Raw genomic sequence first — 20,689 nt, 5'->3', positions numbered from 1 at the left:
TAATATACCATTAAGCACTACACTGGTTACACAAATGAGTTAGCTGTTAAATCATTTTACAACTTTTGTATTTTGGAGCTAAAATACATCCTTCAACAATTATATCTTCTGCACCAACTTTCAAACATCTGGTAGAAAAACAGTTTTACATAAAATAATTTAAGACTACGACATGCTTAATAAAACTAATGCAAACCAGATTTACAGATAGCCAATTTTCAGGGTATAATAATGTCCAAGGATGGGTATTACAGTGAAATAATGAATCTTCCTGGGATGGTAAGGCCTTCTACTGGCAGTATCAGGCCTCACAACACACCTGGGCAGTCCATTATTTTTCTGGAATGGTCACCCTCTTAGACATTGCAGTTTGCATAAAAATACTACAAAATAGCTACTGCAAATACACATGTAAAAATAAAGTTGAGCTTTGCAACAACTGAAATTTGCACCAGGCCTTATGCTCTGATAAAAACATCAAGAAAATAAACCCATAACAAGAACATTGTTTGCTCTGTGCAATATACAGAAAAGGGAAGAGAAAGCATTAGATAAGAAATTAAAGTTTGGAAAAAAACTAAGAGACTAAGGATAAACTACATGGAAATGGGGGCTAGTATACAGCCTTTTGAAGAAAGACAAGTGCAATTCTATAATGAAAATGTGACATTAAAGGACCACTATGTTCAGAAACAGAAAAAAAACATACAGTTAAGAAAAAAAACATACAGTTATATAATATTTTGATGTTTTGTGCAGTATTATTATTATTATTATTATTATTATGAGTATCCTTGTGTTTAAACATGGTGTCTGCTACAGGCAGTCCACTATGACTACCACAGAAGTCGATAAACAATTCAAAAGTCAGTTTCAGATCAAGAAGACTATTCCTCCCAGTTGCATTCTAACAAGTATCACTGTCATTTCCCAAGTGAGAACCACAGTCTCCTTGAAGAACTACAAAATTCATAGGTGGTATAGTGTCAAACATTACACTTGTGATCTCTAAGAGGGTCATCTCAGTGAGACTGGAAGAAGAACAGATGAAAACTCAGTCTACTGTTTGCACATATGCATCTTACTGCTTTTCAGAATATTCCGACATCTTAGTAAAATCTCTAAATAAAAAAGCTCTCAGCCAGAGGCCTAGGAGTATCCCTGCACTTGCCACAGTCCTCCACTGAGAGTCAATGCCAGTGAAAGGGACAGACCACCCATACTCTGGAAAAGTCTGGTTCTGGAGTCAGTGCTGTATGTAGCAGAAATACCAGCTAAATATACCTGCTACATTTCAACTTCCCACACAAGCTCTGACTCCTTCTCCAGAAAAGAGGCATCACTCCATATCCCAAGAGCCACTTCCACTGTCAGTGTCTGGTCTATCTTAATATATCCTGCTCCTGCCTGCTCCTTAATCTGCATTAAGTTTGAACAGCATTCATCACTCTGTGGGTATTCAACCCATATTGCAGCTCCATGGAGCACAGCCAAGGTGGATTACTTGGATCAAACAACTACCAGATGTTTGCTGGTGAATGTCAGTCACCCCTAAGCTTGGCTCCAGGTGTTTGACTTGGTATCCCCATTTCATGTGAGGTCCTCAGACTCTTTAAATGAACTGCCTTGGGGGCATTCTGTTTCTTGAATCTTCTGGCTCTTTCCCTCAGTATAATATGCCAAGAATGATCCCATCAGAAGAATAAACTTCCAGACAAAAAAAAACTCTAAAAATTACAACAGCACGTAAACCCATCCACAATGATAATGTTATAATCATATGAGGGGATCAAAGGTCAGTTACTAGCTCTGTAGTCATGTGATCATAGCTGTGACTTTACATTCTGGACATTTGAGTCAACAGTAGTACTGTGCTGTCAATTGATCACCATCTAGTGGTGAGTTAGGACAGTGGTGGGACAAAGGCAGGAAATCCAAACAAGTGTAGTGAATGAATCCCAGGAACTGCTACCCAGAGCTTCTAAGTGGTATAGTTTCAAATCCACCTCCAGAACAGCTTCTCCTCCAAAACGGGGAGGCCAAGAACATGCAGTCTGAAGGGGGTCCTGTTTAAGACATCAACAGCTGCTGTAGCCAAAAGGTGTTGTCATAGCAGTAATCCTGGGATACACTAGTGAACACCAATAGTGAGGAAAGCCATCAAGTTAAAGGAAGTTACCTTCCATGCAGTGCTAACTAGGGGAATTCTACTGATATGAATAAGAAGTACCAAAAAACAAGGAACACAGTGAATGTGGAAGTCAGCAAAATGAAGGTCTAGATGAGGAAGAAGTCTGGTAAAGCCATGGAGAATGACTTTCACGCAATCACAAAGAGGTTCTGCCAAACTATCCTGAGGCTCAGGATGGGGAGATAGGACACTGCCTATGGTATTCTCAGCAAGGGCCAAGAAGTGCTAAGCTTATCTAGGACATTGTTGAGAGATGGAAGGAACTCTTTGAGGAGCTCAAAAATTCAGCAGGAAAGGCCTACTCTGAGGATGTGGCGTCAGAAACACACACTTGAACTGGATCCATATTGATTGATGAGGTTACTGGGGTACATAAACAGTTCTGTTATGGCAAACCTGTGGGAGTAAATGACATTCAGCTGGAAATGCTGAAGTAGCCAGACACTATTTCCATGTCAACAATAACGTGTCCCTTCTGTGTTGTGTGGAAGGCTGGTAAAGTACCTCTACTTTGGCAAACTGAGGCTGTGTTCCTCATTTTTCAAAAAGGAAGACAGGAGAATATTTTCCAATTACAGAGAGATCATACTCTTCAGCCTCTCTTAAAAACATATATCAGGGTGTGGGAAAGGAGACTTCAGTTCAAAATTCAGTAAAAATGCACAAGGAAAACCAAAAAGCAAGCTTAGAGTAGTGTATTTTAATATCTGCTTTCGTGAAACACTTCTTCAAAACACACTCAAAAAAACTCAACAATACATTTAAATACTCTTTCAAAGTAACAGTTAAAATTAATTAATTACCAACTTAAGTAATGAATTAAAATCACACAGCACTATACAAAGTAAACCCTTTAACTTCTTATTCTCTAAATAACACTTAATATTTATGTGTGCCTTCAAACCAGGTGGGTTATCAGCACCAGGTTTTATCTGCCAAAATACCTCTTTAGTTTACACCTAGTTTTTGAAATCTTCCCCCTCTTTTATCTACACTAACCTGTTCTAAAACAGTAAAACTATTTTTTTTTTATTTTACAAACTTTGGGGTGTTTAAATAAAGCATTATTTGCATCTCTTCATTTTATAGCACTCAGATGTTCTTTAATTCTATCTCGTAACCATCCAGTGGTCATTCCACCATAAAATGAATCACAACCTGAACATAATGCGAGGTAAATCACACCTGTAGATTCACAATTATACCTGAATCCAAAATTTATATTATAAGGCAGATGGGGCAACATAACAAAAGATCCCTCAAAAATGTACCTACATATAAAACGATTACATTTATAGGTCCCTTTGCTTTTGGTAGTTGAAATAGGTTTAACTTTAGTATCAGACTTTTCCAACAGTTGTTTTATACTATATTACCTATATTACCTAAAATCTGTCCTAATTCTTTATGAATATTATTAATAGTCATAAAGAATTAGAACAGAATTTAAGTAATACCCCACAATTTGTTAGTACTAGAGATTATAGTATAAAACAACTGTTGGAAAAGTCTGTCCGTGTTTTTGTTTTATATAAAATCTATGCTTTTGGTAACTGCAGTGTTGGTCAGATTATATTTGTTTTTTTTACAGTAAAAATAGGGAGTGTTTATTTCACTGGGACAGAAATGAAGACATTGGGGACAGCTGAAGGTAAGATGGAGAAGATGAAGCAGCAATGGGAACAGATGTTAGGAAAAATAAGAGTACAAAATTCTTGAGTCTGTCTTTGTGCTTAGTTAAACAAAAATTGCTTAATGGTATGGTTATAGATATCTTGATTTATACAGGATAAGTGTATTAATTCCAGTAATATTTAAGAAGAGTTAATTCAAATGATTATTGCTTTTTTTCTGAAGTGTATGTTAAATACTTACAGAAGACTATATTTAGTGGTCAGTTTTGTTTTGAGGGTGTCTTTAAATAACATTGTTCATTAAGGCTGAAATTAAATAAAAACAGAAAGAAGAAAATTATGTAAGAGTTTTAATTGTACGGTTGAGGAGACAACACCGCATGCATTTAAGGAGTGTAAAACCATAACACACTGGGGGAAAAGATTACAAAAATAATCAAATGTGAATGTTTTGAAAATATGTTAAAAGTAATACTGTTCAGAAATTATGAGGATACTATATTAGACAAAAACAAGATGAGCTGGATAAGATCCCTATGATCTGTTTAAAATTTCTGTAGAAACAGAGATGTGCAGAGCTGCAATACAGCAAATAATTGGATTCAAACAACTGAAATAAGATTTAGGTTGTAGAAAAGAGAGAGGATAAAAATATTAAAATAATTATGTAAATGTGCTTATGTATATGGAAAAAGGTCTTGTTTCTTTGTCTTGTTATTTGATTTGTTTTTTAAAATTTAAATGTGTAACTATTATGTTTTAATAAAGAACCCATACTATTTTCACTAAGAGCCATTGGATCTCTTACATTCCCTGGAGCTACCACCATCTCAGGCAGAATGAAGGATGAACCTCAGTCACATACTCAGGAGTATTACTTTACTTAATTAGACTATCACTGGAAAATGAATCAAAGTACCTGATGTGGGATTAGACCAACATTCTTCTGACTTGAATCAAAGTACCTAATGTGGGATTAGACCCACATTCTTCTGACTTTCTGGTGAGTGTGGTAGCTGCTGAGTCACTGGAGGCTGGCTAAGAGGTTCTTCTACCATCAGGTGTCAAATTCCAGCCATTACATTTTTCTTACGGGAGGCAATGATGAGTTCAAGAGTTGTGTCAGCTGCATATTGGGAACATTTCTTATAGATGACTGAAGTTTCATGGACAGCAGTAGTGTAACAAGGGTGAGGCAAATGGGGCAACTACCCAGGTGCAAAGTATTGGTGGGTGTGATCGAGAGCTATAAGTCATGCATCCATTTTCTTTTTCCATACAGAAATGCCAATACAGAAAGCAGAATTTCACATTTTTTATTTATTTTTTTGCTCTTCAAAGAGTTGAGATGAAGGGGACATGAATCTATAAGAAAGCAATTGGTAGAAAAGAAGTAAAAATTGGAGATTTTTTTTTCTGTTGCTCCTCACTTGAGGAGCTGGAGGGGGTGTGGATTGGTTGCTGTGCTGTGGGAGGTTGGTCATGCAGAGAGCTGAAGTGCTTTTTCTTTTTTCTTTTCTCCCCCCCCCCTATTCTTGAAGAGCTGGGGAGACATGGACTTGATGGGACATGGATAGGCTGCTATGCTTGTGGGTAGCCAAATGCAAGGAGGGCTGGGGTTCTTTTTTTGCTTTTCATTGTAACAGCTGAATGGATGGGGCACTATGTATCAAGGGTTAAGCCAGCTGTGGCTCTGTTGGAGAAAAAGAAGAGTCTATTACATCCTTGTTGGAGGAATAGAAGAGCCTACTAGTCTGTCATGAATTGTTCAAGAGGCCCACAGCTGGCTCAGTGGTGCCTGGTGCCAGTCCCTTGATGTTGCGTTCCAACCCTTCAGCTCTTGAAGAGCAAAAAAGAAAAAAAAAAGGACTACAGCTTTCTCTGTGATTGGTTACCTGCAGTACAGTAGCCAATTCACACCACTCCGGGTCCACACCACCCCCTAGCTCTTCAGGAGAAGAACAAAGGGGAAAAAAAACAAGAAAAGATGTATTTTAGCTTGCTGTGCAGTTGGCTGACTGGGGTGTGGTGGCCAGTTCATACACTTGCACTCTTCAGGTGACGGGCACAGAAAAAAAAATAAGAAAAGCTTCTGCTATTATCAAATTATCAGCCAGATTCCAGGAGATCTGTTGTCAGTGTAAGTGACCACTTTTACTGAGAGCAGGTCTTTTGAAACCTATCCTCCAGTTTAAACCTATTTATAGATGGGACTTACACCAAAGTAGGTCACTTACATTGACAGCAAATCTTCTGGAATCAGGGCAGACTTACACTGAGAGCAACTCTTTTGGGATCTGGCCCTATATATTGAAACAGTAGTTGGACTACTGACTTTAGATAGATCTGCATACAGGGTGCCAGTTTAGTCTAATGTGATTATGTTTACCTTTAATATGTTCAAAGAGCAGATGTCTTGTGATTCAGTGTTATGTCCTGGGTCAAAACCATTTTGACAAGGTGAAAGCATGTTACAGTTATTTAACTACTGTGCCACTTGAATATGAATACATTTTCCAGGATGCTGGATTTGGGAAGAGTTGTCAGATGGAAGGCTTTGTAGTGAAGCCTCCTTCATATATGGGTTCCACAGTGGCTTGTTTTCAGATACATAGGACATATGAGGATGCAAATACACAAGGCTTGGGAGCATAGCGATATAGAATGTAATAGCTTCAATGGCTATTTTGAAGTACTCACTGGGTAAGCTTTTTCCTGTAGCTGACAAGGAAAGGTTGAATTAGATCTAAGTCAGTAGTGGATGGATGAGAATAGTTGAGATCAGGTGTCTTTATAGGTACACTTAAGGGATGGGCTACTGTAATGAAGTAGTAGTTATATTTAGTGGCAGTACCTTTTAGATGTTTGGGAGGAGTTGGCTGACATGCTTTTCTAGGTTTGAGTAATTTATTTATTGCTTAGAATTGCTTGTTATTATTCTAGTAAGACAGTTATTCATCCTGGAATATACCCCTTAAAATAATCTCTAGGGCAACAAAACTTGTTAGATACATTTGGGATGTATGGCTAGGCTTTAAAAAGCCCCTGTAGTTGTTAGCCTAGTACACACCTATGAAGAAAAAACATTATACAAAATGGTTACATTATCCTACAGAAGGACTGTGAAAAAACAGTTACAGTTCAATAGCATGAACTGTACAACTGTCTGTTCTATGTAACCCAGAAAAGTATTCTGCTCTTTGCCACTACTGCAGAAACTGTATGTCAAATGCTGTTACTAGCCAAAGGCAAGTCACATGCTACAGCGATAATGCTATCAGAAGTAGGATTAAAATACTTCAACTGATGACAGCATGTTACTCAGAAATAAATGCAGGAAAACTCAGGCATAACTAAAGGAAAGGCAAAGCCAGCGACAGTTCCTTACCAGTGATGTTTTCTGCATGGCCTGACTGGGCGCAAGGCGTGCCATTCGTGCTTCATAGGCTGCCTTCAACTTTTCATTTTGTCTAGAAGCCTCTTCTAAAGGTGTGAGTTCTCTGAAATCAAAGAAATTTAACGGAAAGCAGTAAATCTCTTATGAGAGGAATTTTCATGTTTCTTAAATTTATATTTTGACAGCAGAGTTTATTATTTTTAGCAGTATCTTGCCAGTAAGCCAAGTCTTGTACCAGCAAAAAAAAAAAAAAAGCCCAAACATTACAGCATCTTTTTTCAGCATCATTACTGTTTCTACCTAATATTTTGCCACTCACCCCATTCCATAATATTGTTTTCAGATCCGGGTTAGTTAAATGTGGTGGTACTACACCCATTCAGGCAGAAGCTTTTCTCTAACCAGAATTTATTTATTATGTAGTATATGGAGTGCCATGATTACACTCAAAAAAACAGTTAAATGATATCCTGGTTAAACATTACTATAGCGAAACACTTAACCTTAACAACACTTAGTGGATTTTTAATTTCCTAGGCACTGGTAACATCGAGTCTGCACTAAAAGCAGAGAGCACTGACCAGAAAACAGCAGCACAAAGGCATGAAATGGATATCTTTCAACTCGCGTTTCTGTCTGCTAAAGTACATGCAGTACTTTGTTACAACTGCTTCCCATACACAGGGAATACATAAGACCACAACCACCTTCCCACTGCTTTACCAGCTTTCAAAGCTGTTACAACACATCGTGTTTATTTATTTACTTTTTTTAAATCTAACTTTTCACCAATTAGTAGTACATGGAGAAGATAAATCTCTATGCGCTACAAAGAATTAGGATTAGTATCTGATCATAAAGAAAAGATATGTGTTCTCGACATGATGCCAAGATTCATCTATCAGACTTTGATCTCCAGGTGAATTTCTTGGCATCCATGTCTCAAACACATAACATGCTTGTTACAAGTATAAGCACTTACACGAGTGCATGGATCGTGCAATCCCTAACAGAACCAAGATGCTATCCTCCAAAAAAAAGGAAAGCCAATCTGGTGGTCCCCTGCCATAAACAAACTCTACAACAGAAGAAAGAAACTGTTGCAAAAAAGAGTACAATCCCATGATTGGAGGAACTCCCTGGTCAGCCTCAGTAAGAAGCTGAGATCTCTCATAAAATCCTCCAAAGCTAGTTACGAAAACAAAATCACCACTGACTCTAAAGACAACCACAATGCATTCTATAGCTATGTCAAGAATCTCAATGGCAACACTCAGATCTCTCTGAGTTACAGCACAATGGCACTAAATATACAGAGCCAACTGATATTGCCAACATTCTGGCAGATAGATTCAGTGCTAACTTTAACCCCCTCTCATCCCCTAAAGGGCCCTTCTCTACGCTGGAAGAATGCAAAGTTCCTGTAATCACGGCTGCACAGGTAAAAAAACACACTCTCCAAAGCCAAAAACACAGCATCCATGGGACCTGACAACATACCAGGCTGCGTTCTACATGAACTACAGAATGAACTGGCACCCCACCTAAGTATCATGTTCAATCATAGCCTCACCTCAGGCTTTGTGCCCACTGAATGGCGCACAGCGATGGTTATTCTAATCCACAAAGGGAGAGCCACCACGGACCCCGGGAACTACAGCCCCATTAGCCTGACAAGCCTGGTCTGCAAGGCCATGGAACGTATCATCATGGAACTTATAAACAGCGACATTGGTAATCTCCAAACTCTGGACCCCCACCCAGTTTGGGTTTGTAAAAGGCAGATCATGTCTCCTAAACCTGATAGACTTCTTTGAAGCGGTTACTAAAGCCGTAGATGAGGGTAAGGTGGTTCACACAGCCTATCTAGATCTTGCCAAGGCTTTTGGCATCACCCCCCACTCTGGAACTATAGATAAAGTTACTAAACTAGGTATAAATCCGTATGTCACAAGATGGGTTGCCAACTGGCTAAATGACAGAACCCACACTGTGAAAGTAGCAGACTCCAAATCCAACTTCAAACCAGTGACAAGTGGAGTACCACAGGGTTCAGTCCTAGGCCCTCTCCTGTTTGGTATCTACTTCTCTGAAGTACAGGCTAACACAGAAGGTCTTTGGCTAATGAAGTTCGCAGATGACTGCAAACTAGGAGCCATAATCAAAACTCCTAACGATGTGGACATCCTACAAAAGGGCCTCACTGAGACAGATGCCTGGTGTCAAAGCCATGGCCTCAAGCTCAATGCCAAAAAGTGCACTGTCATCTCTTTCGGTAAAAACTCTGTACCCATGAACTACCGCATAGGCGGTAGTCTACTTAACACCGAAAGTGTGATAAGAGACCTTGGGACACAGGTGGACAGTAGTCAGGAAATCCTTCTACATGGCACACCTAATCACAAAAGGTTTCTCATTCAGGAAAAAAGAGGTCATTGTTCCCCTCTACGTATAATTCATTAGACCCATTATAGAGTACAACGCCCATGTCACAAGACATCTACAACAACTGGAAAGGCTGCAAAAATACCTCACAAAAAGGATTACCGGCCTCAAACAGATGCCCTACGCAGACCATCTCAAAAAACTCCAGCTTTACTCCATCACATATCGCCTACTCAGAGACGATCTCTGCCTAATATACAAAGCTAAGTCAAACCCAGAGCTGTTGGATATACTCCACTTAAAGAAATCCCAGTCCCTCTGAGCTACATGCTCTAGGGACCTAAACCTTGTCACCACAACAAACAGAACATGCTGGAGGGATAGATTCCTGTCCCAGAGACTTCCCATACTCTGGAATAAACTACCTATCATATCAAACAAAGCTCCTCATTAGCACTCTTCAAGAAAAATCTTGATGATTGGATGGGAGACAGAAAATTCATCCCGGAGATCACATCTGTGGCTCTGCTCGACAGGGGCACAGGAAAATATTTTCTTGGGTGGCGAAAGCCAGGGTACCATTTGGCTAGGCATATATAGGCCCTAGGGCCAATAGCCTAGTACCTACCTATGAATGATCCACGACCCAATCATAACCCATTATATTTTGTTTAATGGGCAGGTTTACCTGGGTTACTACCTTTTATGTCTGAAAAATGGTGGTCTATTCTAATTTTGAGCTTATTGCAGGTTTACCCACATAAAAACTGTTGGCACTTGTTGCATCAGGCTCTCTAGACAAAATTTTCAGTGTTACAGATTCTGTATGTTACACCAGTACTTTTTGTATGACACTAGGAATGTAAATTTCAGACATAAAACTGAGAATGAAAAGAAATGCACTGGTAAAACACAACAGAGGCTTTCCTAACCATGACACTGTCTCTCTACATCTTGGACACAACAGACTGGAAACCATTACGAAGCAACAAAAATACCATCTTTGAAAAGGAGTTGGAATATCAGATAAAATTAAATGCCTAAAATGCACCAGGTTTAAGTTCTAGCTGATCAATTAAAAGTGTCTTGGCTCTTCAAAAACTATACCACATAATGTACTACTGAAATTAACTTTACAAAAGCAACCCTAAGACTATTCTCTTGCCAGACACTCCACTTCCTTTATATACAAGTCCTATTTGGCTCAATGAAGCCCAAGTCAAACAGTTGTCTAGGAAAGGTCAGGATCATGTGCAAACTGACTGACTGGAGGTACAACTGGTACCAAACTACTCACATACTTTCTCACTAGGCCTATTACTTTTCAACACACTTGCCCATTTAGAAGTAAAAAGTCTGACAAACTGAAGACTTCCTGGAAGTTTCAATAATTTTTGAGATCACAGACAGAACATTTGATGGGATCAAGGGGGTCTACATCTGGAGTCAGGTCCAAAAGTAAAAGTGACTGTCACCCTAACAATGCATGATACTTTCCTGTTTCACTAGGGACATGAGTATTTGAGACCATCTCAGCCTTGGCTACTAAATGGCAATCAAGAAAGAGGTTTCATATTTCTTCCATGGACTTTGCAATGAGACACAGAACTGGTAGGAAAGGTACACAGGTATACAGATATCTCCCCATGCTATGGGATAAAGAATGTGGTTGTCTCTACTGTTCCTTTCTCTTTTATAAAAAGCAGAACATGGGGAAACCCACGTCCTCTCGAGTGCTGACCAGGTTGTTCTCTGTGCTGCCCCACTTCTGGAAGACCTGAACCAAATACAGCCTCTGAAAGAGCAGCGCCAGGACATGCGCTCAGGAGTGACTCTGAGAGTCCACAGCTCAGTTACTTCACAGGCAATGCAGACCACTGAAAGACTGATGCCCCTGTTGATGGCCCACTATCATATAACCACTGCCACCCCAAAAATAAAGTATAATTTTGTACCAGCTTGCCTGTTTGGATACCATATAACAAGTTCTCCAAATGAGGAAAGGTCACAGAAGAAGCTTTGTTTCTAAGGAGAAGATGAACTGCACAGAAATTCAGTTGTTTGATTCAGAACTCTCTATGGCATATAGAGATAAAGCTCTAACTACAACACAGACAACCGAAACATTAAAGATGGGTGGAAGTGAGCGGCTGATGCCTTCTTGCCCATTTTTAAAGGGTGAAGGCAGCATGACCTGATGTACTGCTGACCCCAACAGGAGTGCTGAGGGATGGCAGCATGCAGCTGACAGGCTGAAGAAGCTCTATGCTGCACATAATTCAGGAAGGCAAGCCCATATGTATGGATGTAAGGATGAAACCTCCTACCACTGAAGCACATAGAAAAGACACCAGCTGCTATAGAGAGGGGTTTAGGTACTACAGACAGGGGGCCCAAATGAATAATGGACAACCTAACCACAGCACAACTCCCCTCTTGAGAGAAAGAACAAGATAATAAGACTGTTGTCCCAAACAGTGAATGAATGAGCCATAGGGTCTTGCCCTAAACAGGGACAGAATGTGTTTGGCTCTTGCTTCTGCTGGAAGGATGAATCTTTTGACTGGGAACAGAGAAGAATGCCTTTTGTGGTTGTTTAGGGGAATTAAAAAAAAGATTAAATAAGGCTACATTGAAGCCAACATCGGAAAGTGTCATCAGGTTCTCAACAAAATTCTCCTTAAGCCTAAGGGAGGTCATTTAGCTTTTCTAGTGCAATGTCCCTTAGGAATGTCTGTAACTGGGAGAGGTTAGAGGTGCAGATAAGGGCTCTGAGCCCAACATATTACAGGTGTGAATTCTCTTAGCATACCTGCTCAAGGTTTGGACTTCTTGTTAAGTGGCAGGGTGGCTGTGAACTCTGGGAATTAGCACTAGACCAAAAAGATTACACAAAAGTAACACCAAGTATGATTGGTAAGGGACTCTACACATTCTGGCAGAGAATTATAAAGGGAATTCAACTTCTTTGGGAGTCCAAGATCAGAATCAGTATACCTCCAATTTTCAAAAACATCAACTTTGATTACTGGCTCGATGGAAGGGATGACACAGGACTTTTTAAGTGTTTTTAGGGAGAGCGGATGGAGTTATGAGACCAATCCATGATAGACATCATGAACATTTATCTTTAGGAAGAACCATTCCTCTAGAACTGTGTGAGTACTTACACAAGCTCCCACATCTACCATACAAGGAAAACACCTATCACCAGAATATGTTATGTTTGACTGCAGAAAGGGAAAGCCTACCAAAAATGGTGGGATCTGTCCACTATTGCAGGTCTTGCCAATAGGGGTCTGACAGCAGGAGAAGGCTTATGAGCAAAAGGAGGCTCTGAAGCTACTAACACCTCAATGTCCTCTGCATCACCCACATCTTCTGGCATGCAAATGGTAAGAAGACAGTAGTGGACAAAGTCCTCTGCATCACCCACATCTTCCGGCATTCAAGTGGACAATGACCCTAGAATGCATAACACAGTCTAAACATGGAACCTGTGCTATAGCTTTACCTTTGCTGTCAAAGTCATGCTGCCATAGCCATGATCATCTATGGCCTTTCCAAGGTTAAAAATGAACAGTATCAGTTCACAGCCTATGAAGAAAATCCTCTAAGCAGGAGTCAGAAGGTCCTTTTCACAACTTATGGTCACTCTCAGGGACTGCAGTCAGGGGTGCATCTACAAAGGGATGCACCTCAAAATGCACCTACAAAAGGGTTGTGTCCAAGGATTCCACAGACAGGGTTACCAAAGCCAGTTATCCAGGTAGAATGTACACACAAAATTCCTTCTTCTGCAAGACGTTAGCTACCAGAACTGTTAAGTAATGACTCCTGGTGCTAACAAAAGCCCAAATGGCAACCTTTTCTACTGAATCTGATGCCCACCTACAGGAAAAGGTATCCACCATGTCCACTAACAAATTACAAGTATCCTACAACAACAAAAGCAAGAATTCCTGAAGGGTCACTGTTTTAATCCAGGAATGAAGTCTATGAGGTCCAAACTGAGACAGAAATCATACATCCCCTCCAGAACCACAACATCTCCTCTCCTAGTCCCTTTCTGCATATGGGACACCTTCTATGGCCCCTTTCAGCAAAAGAATCTGGGTCTGTTCCAAGAGTTACACAGAGAAGACCTGCTCAGCTAATCAAGCTTTTTCGGGTCTATATCAGATCAGCGAACGCTTAAAAAAGCGAACGCTGATTGATCGAACTTATGTAAGTGAAAGCTTAAAATATCGAAGCAACAGAAACCCAAATGTTTTCCTAGGGTAAGAATTCGGTTGTCCGTTTCTGTTGCTTTGGTATTTTCAGTGCTGTGGTGGAAAGTTACGGGTCAGGTTCAGGTAGATTGTGTGGATGTGAGTGTTAGGGCGGGTTAGGTGAGTTAGGGTTAGGGCGCGGGTTAGGTATGTGTGCGATTGTGTGGACGTGAGGGTTAGGGCGGGTTAGGTGAGTTAGGGTTAGGGAGCAGGTGAGGTGAGTGTGCGATAGTGACGGACCTTAGGGTTAGGGTTTGGGTTAAGGTAAATGGATAGTTAGTGGTGTGTGTATAGTTTAGTGTAGGGTTAGGTGTCAGATTTTAGGTGTATGTGTGTGGATTGCTGTTTGTTTGGTGTGCTTGTGTTGTGTGTATGTGTTTTGGATCAGAGATTTTTTTCCCTAGGAAAAAAAATCGCTGTTCTGACAGTTTGAGATTGTAAGCTTTCGCTTACATAAGGTCGATCAATCAGCGTTCACTTTTTTAAGCGTTCACTGATCTAATATAGACCCTCTTTTTCCTCAAGAAGGATCCACTAGCTCAACAACATGATTAAGAATGGCATCTGTATTCCAGTAGTCCTTTGTGATAGTTCTCCAGCACCTTAGTGAGGTAAACCTACAGAATGCATCCTCCAAGGACAGTCCTGAATCAGATTCAGGAATCTGTCTGTGAAGTTGGTGGGGGTTGTCCTCCTGGGCAACTTACCTAAAAGTGGAGAGGGAATATGAAGGCTGTCTACAGAGGTGAGGGCCTGTCTAACCTTCAGGAGGTCACTGGCCATGTCCTGACAGGACCGGCTAAAAATACAATTCTGTCTGAAATGGATATCCAGCATAATGTTTGACATCACCTTTAAGAAAGGACATGTACAGCAGTCCATCCTGCACAGGTACATGCCTGAGCTACAGCATTTTCACAATCAGAATTAAAGTAGGAAAATTACTCTTTAATTAGCTGTTTCACCTAACAAATACACTGATCTATACAGATAAAAATATAATTTAAACCATGTCTGTGGAAATATCACAATTTGCAGCATTTCCCAAGTAGTTTCTTTAACATAGAGCTCTTATATCTACCACGCATTACTTATGAATTGCCCTTTTTCTTTCTTAACTGCTCTGCCAGTGGCAGAATCCTCTACCAAAGTGAGACAACATGGACATCACATTACCGAAGTAATAGGGTTAACAGCCAGAGGCAGCGACTGGCAAATGGAACTTAACCACAATATTAACATGCTGCCTCTATACCACCATCTTGGAACTCGCTTGTCAACAAAGTTGTTCGTCCTTACACGACAGCAAACTGCTAATGTTAACTGTAGTTTTTTTTTTTGTAGTCCTTTTTATACCTGTCAGAACACCTCTCACTTAAGCAAATATCCAGCTTTTTAGAAGGATGCTGTTTGCTGTGATATAATATGAAGCAACAAACATGACTAGCCTGTTTTAGGAGTGATAAAGAGGGACAGAGGGAAAATTTAAGTCAAAATTGGGGACAGCCGAGCAGTATAATACCATCACATGTTCCATTATTTGACATGACCCTGTGTGACTGTGAGTCAACTTACCTGGCTGTGATGGCTATCCTAATCAATCCTCCTGGGTCTGGGTTTGAGACTCGGAAGGGAATGGGATTCAAAATCCTGGCTGGGGAACTTATTACAACTTCAAGTTTGGCTGCTCAGCAGCTTCCTTAACTTAAATATTAATTTATTAAAACCATTCACTGCTGATGCTGCACTGCCTACCAGCACCCATCCTGGCCTGCTAAAGGATTCCAGGCAGTAGTCCAGTCCCTCTCTAAACTGATCTGGAAGGAAGAGGAAGCTTAACTGCTGCTGTAGTGTGAGAGACATATGACTATTACACGTTGCTGACCACAAAAACATAAACAAAGTACAGTACAGTCAGTCAGTAGTCACATCCCTCGAGCCCTCAGACGAATTCAGACAGGCTGGCAGGCTGCTCATGAAGATGATGACACCACGCACACTTCTGCGCGTGATGACTTCATCAAAAAAATCACTGAAAAAAATCAAAAAAAAAAAAAAAAGATGGGAAATTTGGGAATAAAGGGGGCCACACGGGAATTTGTGGCACCTCATTATTTGGACCTCAAAACCAGTAAATGCCAAGGAATTCGGTATGGTTGAGAGGTATGATTCTCCCATGTTCAAAAAGCTACAAATCAGTAAATAAATAAACAGCCCTGACAACAAAGAGGCCCAATTTTACTTTATAAGAAAAAACCTTCACAGAAAACAGCATCAGGAAAAGGGAAAAGATACAGTCAGGAATGAGCTTAACTATGTTAGTTTTAGAAATAGGCTTACAGATTCTCTATCAAGCTCTTCCAAGTGTGTATGATTTAGATGAAAAGATTAATGGTAGTATAGGACACATGCTTATTTTCCAGTGCAAGTTATCCACAATTTCATCATACATTACAAATATTTAATATACATCTTGTGTTAACTACAGTAACCGAAGTACACTAGAATTAACAGCTCAGATATGTTCATTAAAGTCTTTTTGCCATGCCTTTGTTTACCTTTTTTAAGTCAGCTGCCTACACCATTTATTCCCCAGCAATTATTTGTGCCGGTTTCTGTTTAATTAAATGCTCCTTTTACACATTTTTGCAACACCTACAACAACTTTTATGCATCAGTTTTCAATGTTTTTATTTTCATCAGCTTTTCTGATGATACCCTGTGTGCATTTTACTCTGTTTACTATGTTCTTCACTGAGATTTATCTGATGTTTCCAAGGATATATACATTTTTTATTTACCATTCACTTCCCTAATTGTCCTAAATTCATCACCCCCTTCCTGTAAACACTGTAATTCTACATATTGTCTAGCCTGGTTTATTGCTTAAGTCCTTGTATGGACCAGTTCAACTACTGTTTGTTTAATAAATGAACAAATATATATTACATTTTCTGATTAGAACGTGTTATTTTAATATATATATATATATATATATATATATATATATATATTATTTTTTTTTTTTTTAGAAAATTAGCATCATTTTGGACTCTTAAGGATTTTGCTGAGGTGTATGCAGACATCTACAAAGCTCTCAACCCCACCCCTTTTTCCTTTCTTCAAGACAATATATGTTAGGCTCTTTTGTCCATGTAACTGTTATTTCCTACTGGTGATTTCAGCTGCATCTCAGTATTTCACTAGCTTTTTTTGCTGTTCTCTCACCTTGCTGGTTCAGAGTTCTACAATTAGGCACTCTGAAAGAATAACACCTCCTACGCTTTCCTCTTTCAATGCTGCTACTGTTTCCGCTTCAGTTCTATACATTTTTCTAGAGTTCTGAATCTAAACTGCATTATTATGCACTGACTTTTACCTGTTGTGACTTATAACTTAATCTCTTCTAAACTCTTCTCAAACACATTAGGTCTTTTTCTGTCTCAAACTTGCTACAACATATTATCATGAAAAAGCATCTTTATTCCACATCTTCTGCAAGCTGTTTATACAGACACTGCAAAGGATACGCTCAGGAAGTGGAACTGTGTAAGTTAACTTACTATAACAGTACATGTTCAAATAAATCACTGTTACAGTAGCTTAGGCCTTAGGCCTTATGGGTTATTTCCTGCTCAGGATATGACAAAAGGCCAGCATAAATACCTTTAGGGCATCTTCAACGTGCATCAATCATTGAAAGGCTCAAGGACAGCTATATAAAGTCTGTGGTTAGGATGACAAACTTCTTGCCTCAGAGTAAGACAGGCTGGACCCCTGTCATTTAGTGATATGCTAAGAGAAAAGTTAATAAAAATATCTGGACCTTTGTTAAAAAAAAAAAAAAACACAAAAGGGGAGGGCTGGAGGGCAGGTATCCGTACTGCAACAGTGTATAACAGTACTATCTTCATCATTAAATTACTGTTGCAGTAGTCTAAACCATATGGGTAGATTACCAGAGCTAAGAAAGAAAGGGAAGAGAAAGATGGGTCACAGTTTGGGAGCCAATAAAGGAAAAAAGTAACAAACTTTGCTCTGGACCTAGAAAAAGAATGTAACAGTTTGTAATTGTATGCACAGAGGATCACATTGCTGCCTCTAGAATATTTCTATAGTCCACCCTTGTCCAAAAAGCCACAAGAGAAGCCAAAGAAGTGGTAGAATGGGCCCTGACCTTGCCTGAAAGTGACTTGTCATGGTAAGAATCACAGAAAATAGACAACCATTTGGAAATTGTCTGCTTTGACACTGGTCCCTTTTTCTTACATTCATAGGAGATACAGTAAATAGCTGATCTGAACTCCTGAAGGTTTTAGTCCTATCACTACAGTATTTCAGCTGTCTGTCAATATCCTGTATACTTAAAATCCTTTCACACTTACTTTTGGATCTAGGAAAAAGACAAGGAGATGAATGACTTGACTTAAATAAACTCTGAAACCACTTTAGGCATAAATGAAGGATTTGTTCTCAAAGGTTACCTGTCCTTATGAAAAATGAGATAAGGTCAACTCACTATAAGAGCATGTAACTCGGAAATCTACATATAAGATAAGTTTAATAAGTGGACTTTTTGACTTTTTTTTTGCAAAAAGAATTTGAAAAGCATTTGCCTCATTTCATGCTATTAATGATTAGAGGGACTTTGAGGAGAGGAGGAGTGGTGTGGAAGAGGGAGGAAGAGTTCACTGCAAGTAAAACAATTTCTTTGTTCTTGTATGCATTAATAAAATAAACTGAGGTCTTTTTTGCAAATAATGATTTCTTACCATAATGGCGATACTTTCCATATTATCTTGGAATGTCAATGGTCTTACAGCTATAGACAAAAAGGAAAGAATACTTAATTAAATTAAGAGAGTGTAAATAGTAATGCTACATGAGATACATTTGGAAAGATCTGAGCATGTGAATTTGATAAAGGAAGGATTTCAGGATGGATGTTCTGCAGAAAATCAGGGACAAATGAAAAGAGGAGCTGTTATACTAATTGCTAGAGGAGCTCCAGTAATGATAGAACAGGAAAAATATAATAATGCCAGATTTTTGCTAGTAAGGGGCTACTGGCAAGAGATGAGAATGACACATATTTATATTCCACCTAAAACTGCTATTTCGCAGCTTAAATAAATTTGGAAGAATTAATTGGCTTTCAGCAAGGAATATTACTTACAGGAGGGACTGGAATTTGATTTGCAACAATGAGGTTTTACTTGTGGGGCCTAGAAGGAAAATATAGCAAAAGTGGGTAGATTTCAGAAGAAATTTATGAAAATATTTGGTATGAACGACGTGAATTCAGTAGAATGAACTCAGAGAGAATTTACACATTATTCCTCAAGGTACAATAACTGGGCTAGACTTGTAAATTATATTTCACAGAAACATGTCAATTTACTTGATAAGATTGAAACACATCCAATAACTATTTCAGATCATGAGCCAATAATGACTAAGATAAAAAGGCAAGGTAATAAACATGAGACACTGACTCTTCCCCACCTACCTGTTAGAAAGAGAGAAATGTATAGAATGGAGAGTGAAAAATATCAGAGAGTTAACTGGAAAGATATAAAGTACTCCAGAAGTTAGAGCTAGTGAGTGGAATAAAATGAAATTGGAGTTTAAAAATAGGGTAGACATAAAAAAGAGATCTGGTTAAGAAGTAATAAGAATTATTTAGATGAACTGACAAAGGTTAAAGTATTATAGAATAAGGGGAATATCACAGAACAAGAAGAGGCACAAATGCAAAGTGCTAAAGAGAAATAAGGGCGTACCTGGATAATATGCATAGGTTTAGAAAGATGCTGTTAAGCAACTGTTTTTGGATAATAAATCCAGAGTACAAAAACTTTTGGCACAACAACTTAGGCAACTGAAAGAAGAAAGAGATGTTGTCAAATGTAGAGAGCCTATAACAAGAAAAATAACCTGAGAGCCTGCAGAAGTCTTAGACGTATTTCAGAAATGTTATAAACATTTGTATAAAGCAGAGAAGTGGAGAAATAAAAAAATCACAAATGGAAATATTTATGGAAGACTTAAGTATGCTAAGGTTAGAGGTAGATGAGACTCAACAACTAACAGTTAAGACAGGAAGAAATTGGATACAAATAGCGATGTATAACCAATCAGTCGTTTTGGTTACAGGGACAGATGTGATTGTTGAGAGTATTTCTCTAGGGATGTTTTGAATGCATTTAATGAGTCTAGGAGGGTGATTTCTAGGGGAAGGGCATTCCAAATCCTAGGTTCTACTCCTATGCCATAGCAGCTATGTTCAGGTTTCCTAATGGTTGCAAGTTGTTGGTAGATCATAGATTTCGGAGTGGGGAGTAGGGTTGTAGGATGTCCTGAAAGGTAGGGCAGCTGTCTGGTTTGTAAATTAGTTTGAGCTAGAGTTAGTTGGGTCGAGTTGAGTTGTTGTTGGAACTCTAGCCAGTTAAGTTCCTTAAAGCTAGACAGTGATGTAATCGATATGGTGAGGCAGTTGCAAATGTGGTAGTTTTGTGGTAGCATGCTTGGCGTTTCTCTTGGAAGAGATTTGTCTCCCAGAGGTAACCACACCTTTGGAACAGATTCCTAGCTCATGTCAAACAAAGCACCTCACTGGCCCTCTTCAAACACAGTCCAGACGATTGGATGGGTAACCATAAATTCATCTTGGGGGTTTTACCTGTGTCAATCTTGGACAAATCGTGGAAGTAAGGGCAAAACTTGGCTAGGCTTGTAAAGGCCCAAGAGCCATTAGCCTAGTAACTTCCAATGATCCTATGATCCTAAAAGATGGTATTCCAGTGGAAGT

General features: G+C 39.2%; 1 protein-coding gene across 1 annotated transcript in view; it reads right to left on the bottom strand.

Annotated features, from left to right (window-relative positions):
• Positions 1-20,689, bottom strand: part of VPS9D1 (VPS9 domain containing 1) — a 1,026,884-nt gene that overhangs the window by 712,708 nt on the left and 293,487 nt on the right. The window contains exon 5 of the mRNA XM_044081855.1: positions 7,214-7,325. Within this exon, the coding sequence (XP_043937790.1) occupies positions 7,214-7,325 (112 nt within the window). The remainder of the gene's footprint in view (positions 1-7,213; positions 7,326-20,689) is intronic.

Source organism: Protopterus annectens, chromosome 8.part1, assembly GCF_019279795.1.
Source record: "Protopterus annectens isolate FY-2018-M chromosome 8.part1, PAN1.0, whole genome shotgun sequence".
Taxonomy (NCBI): Eukaryota; Metazoa; Chordata; order Ceratodontiformes; family Protopteridae; genus Protopterus; species Protopterus annectens.
The sequence above is the reverse complement of the archived record's forward strand: the minus strand, read 5'-3'. Positions and strand labels throughout refer to the sequence as shown.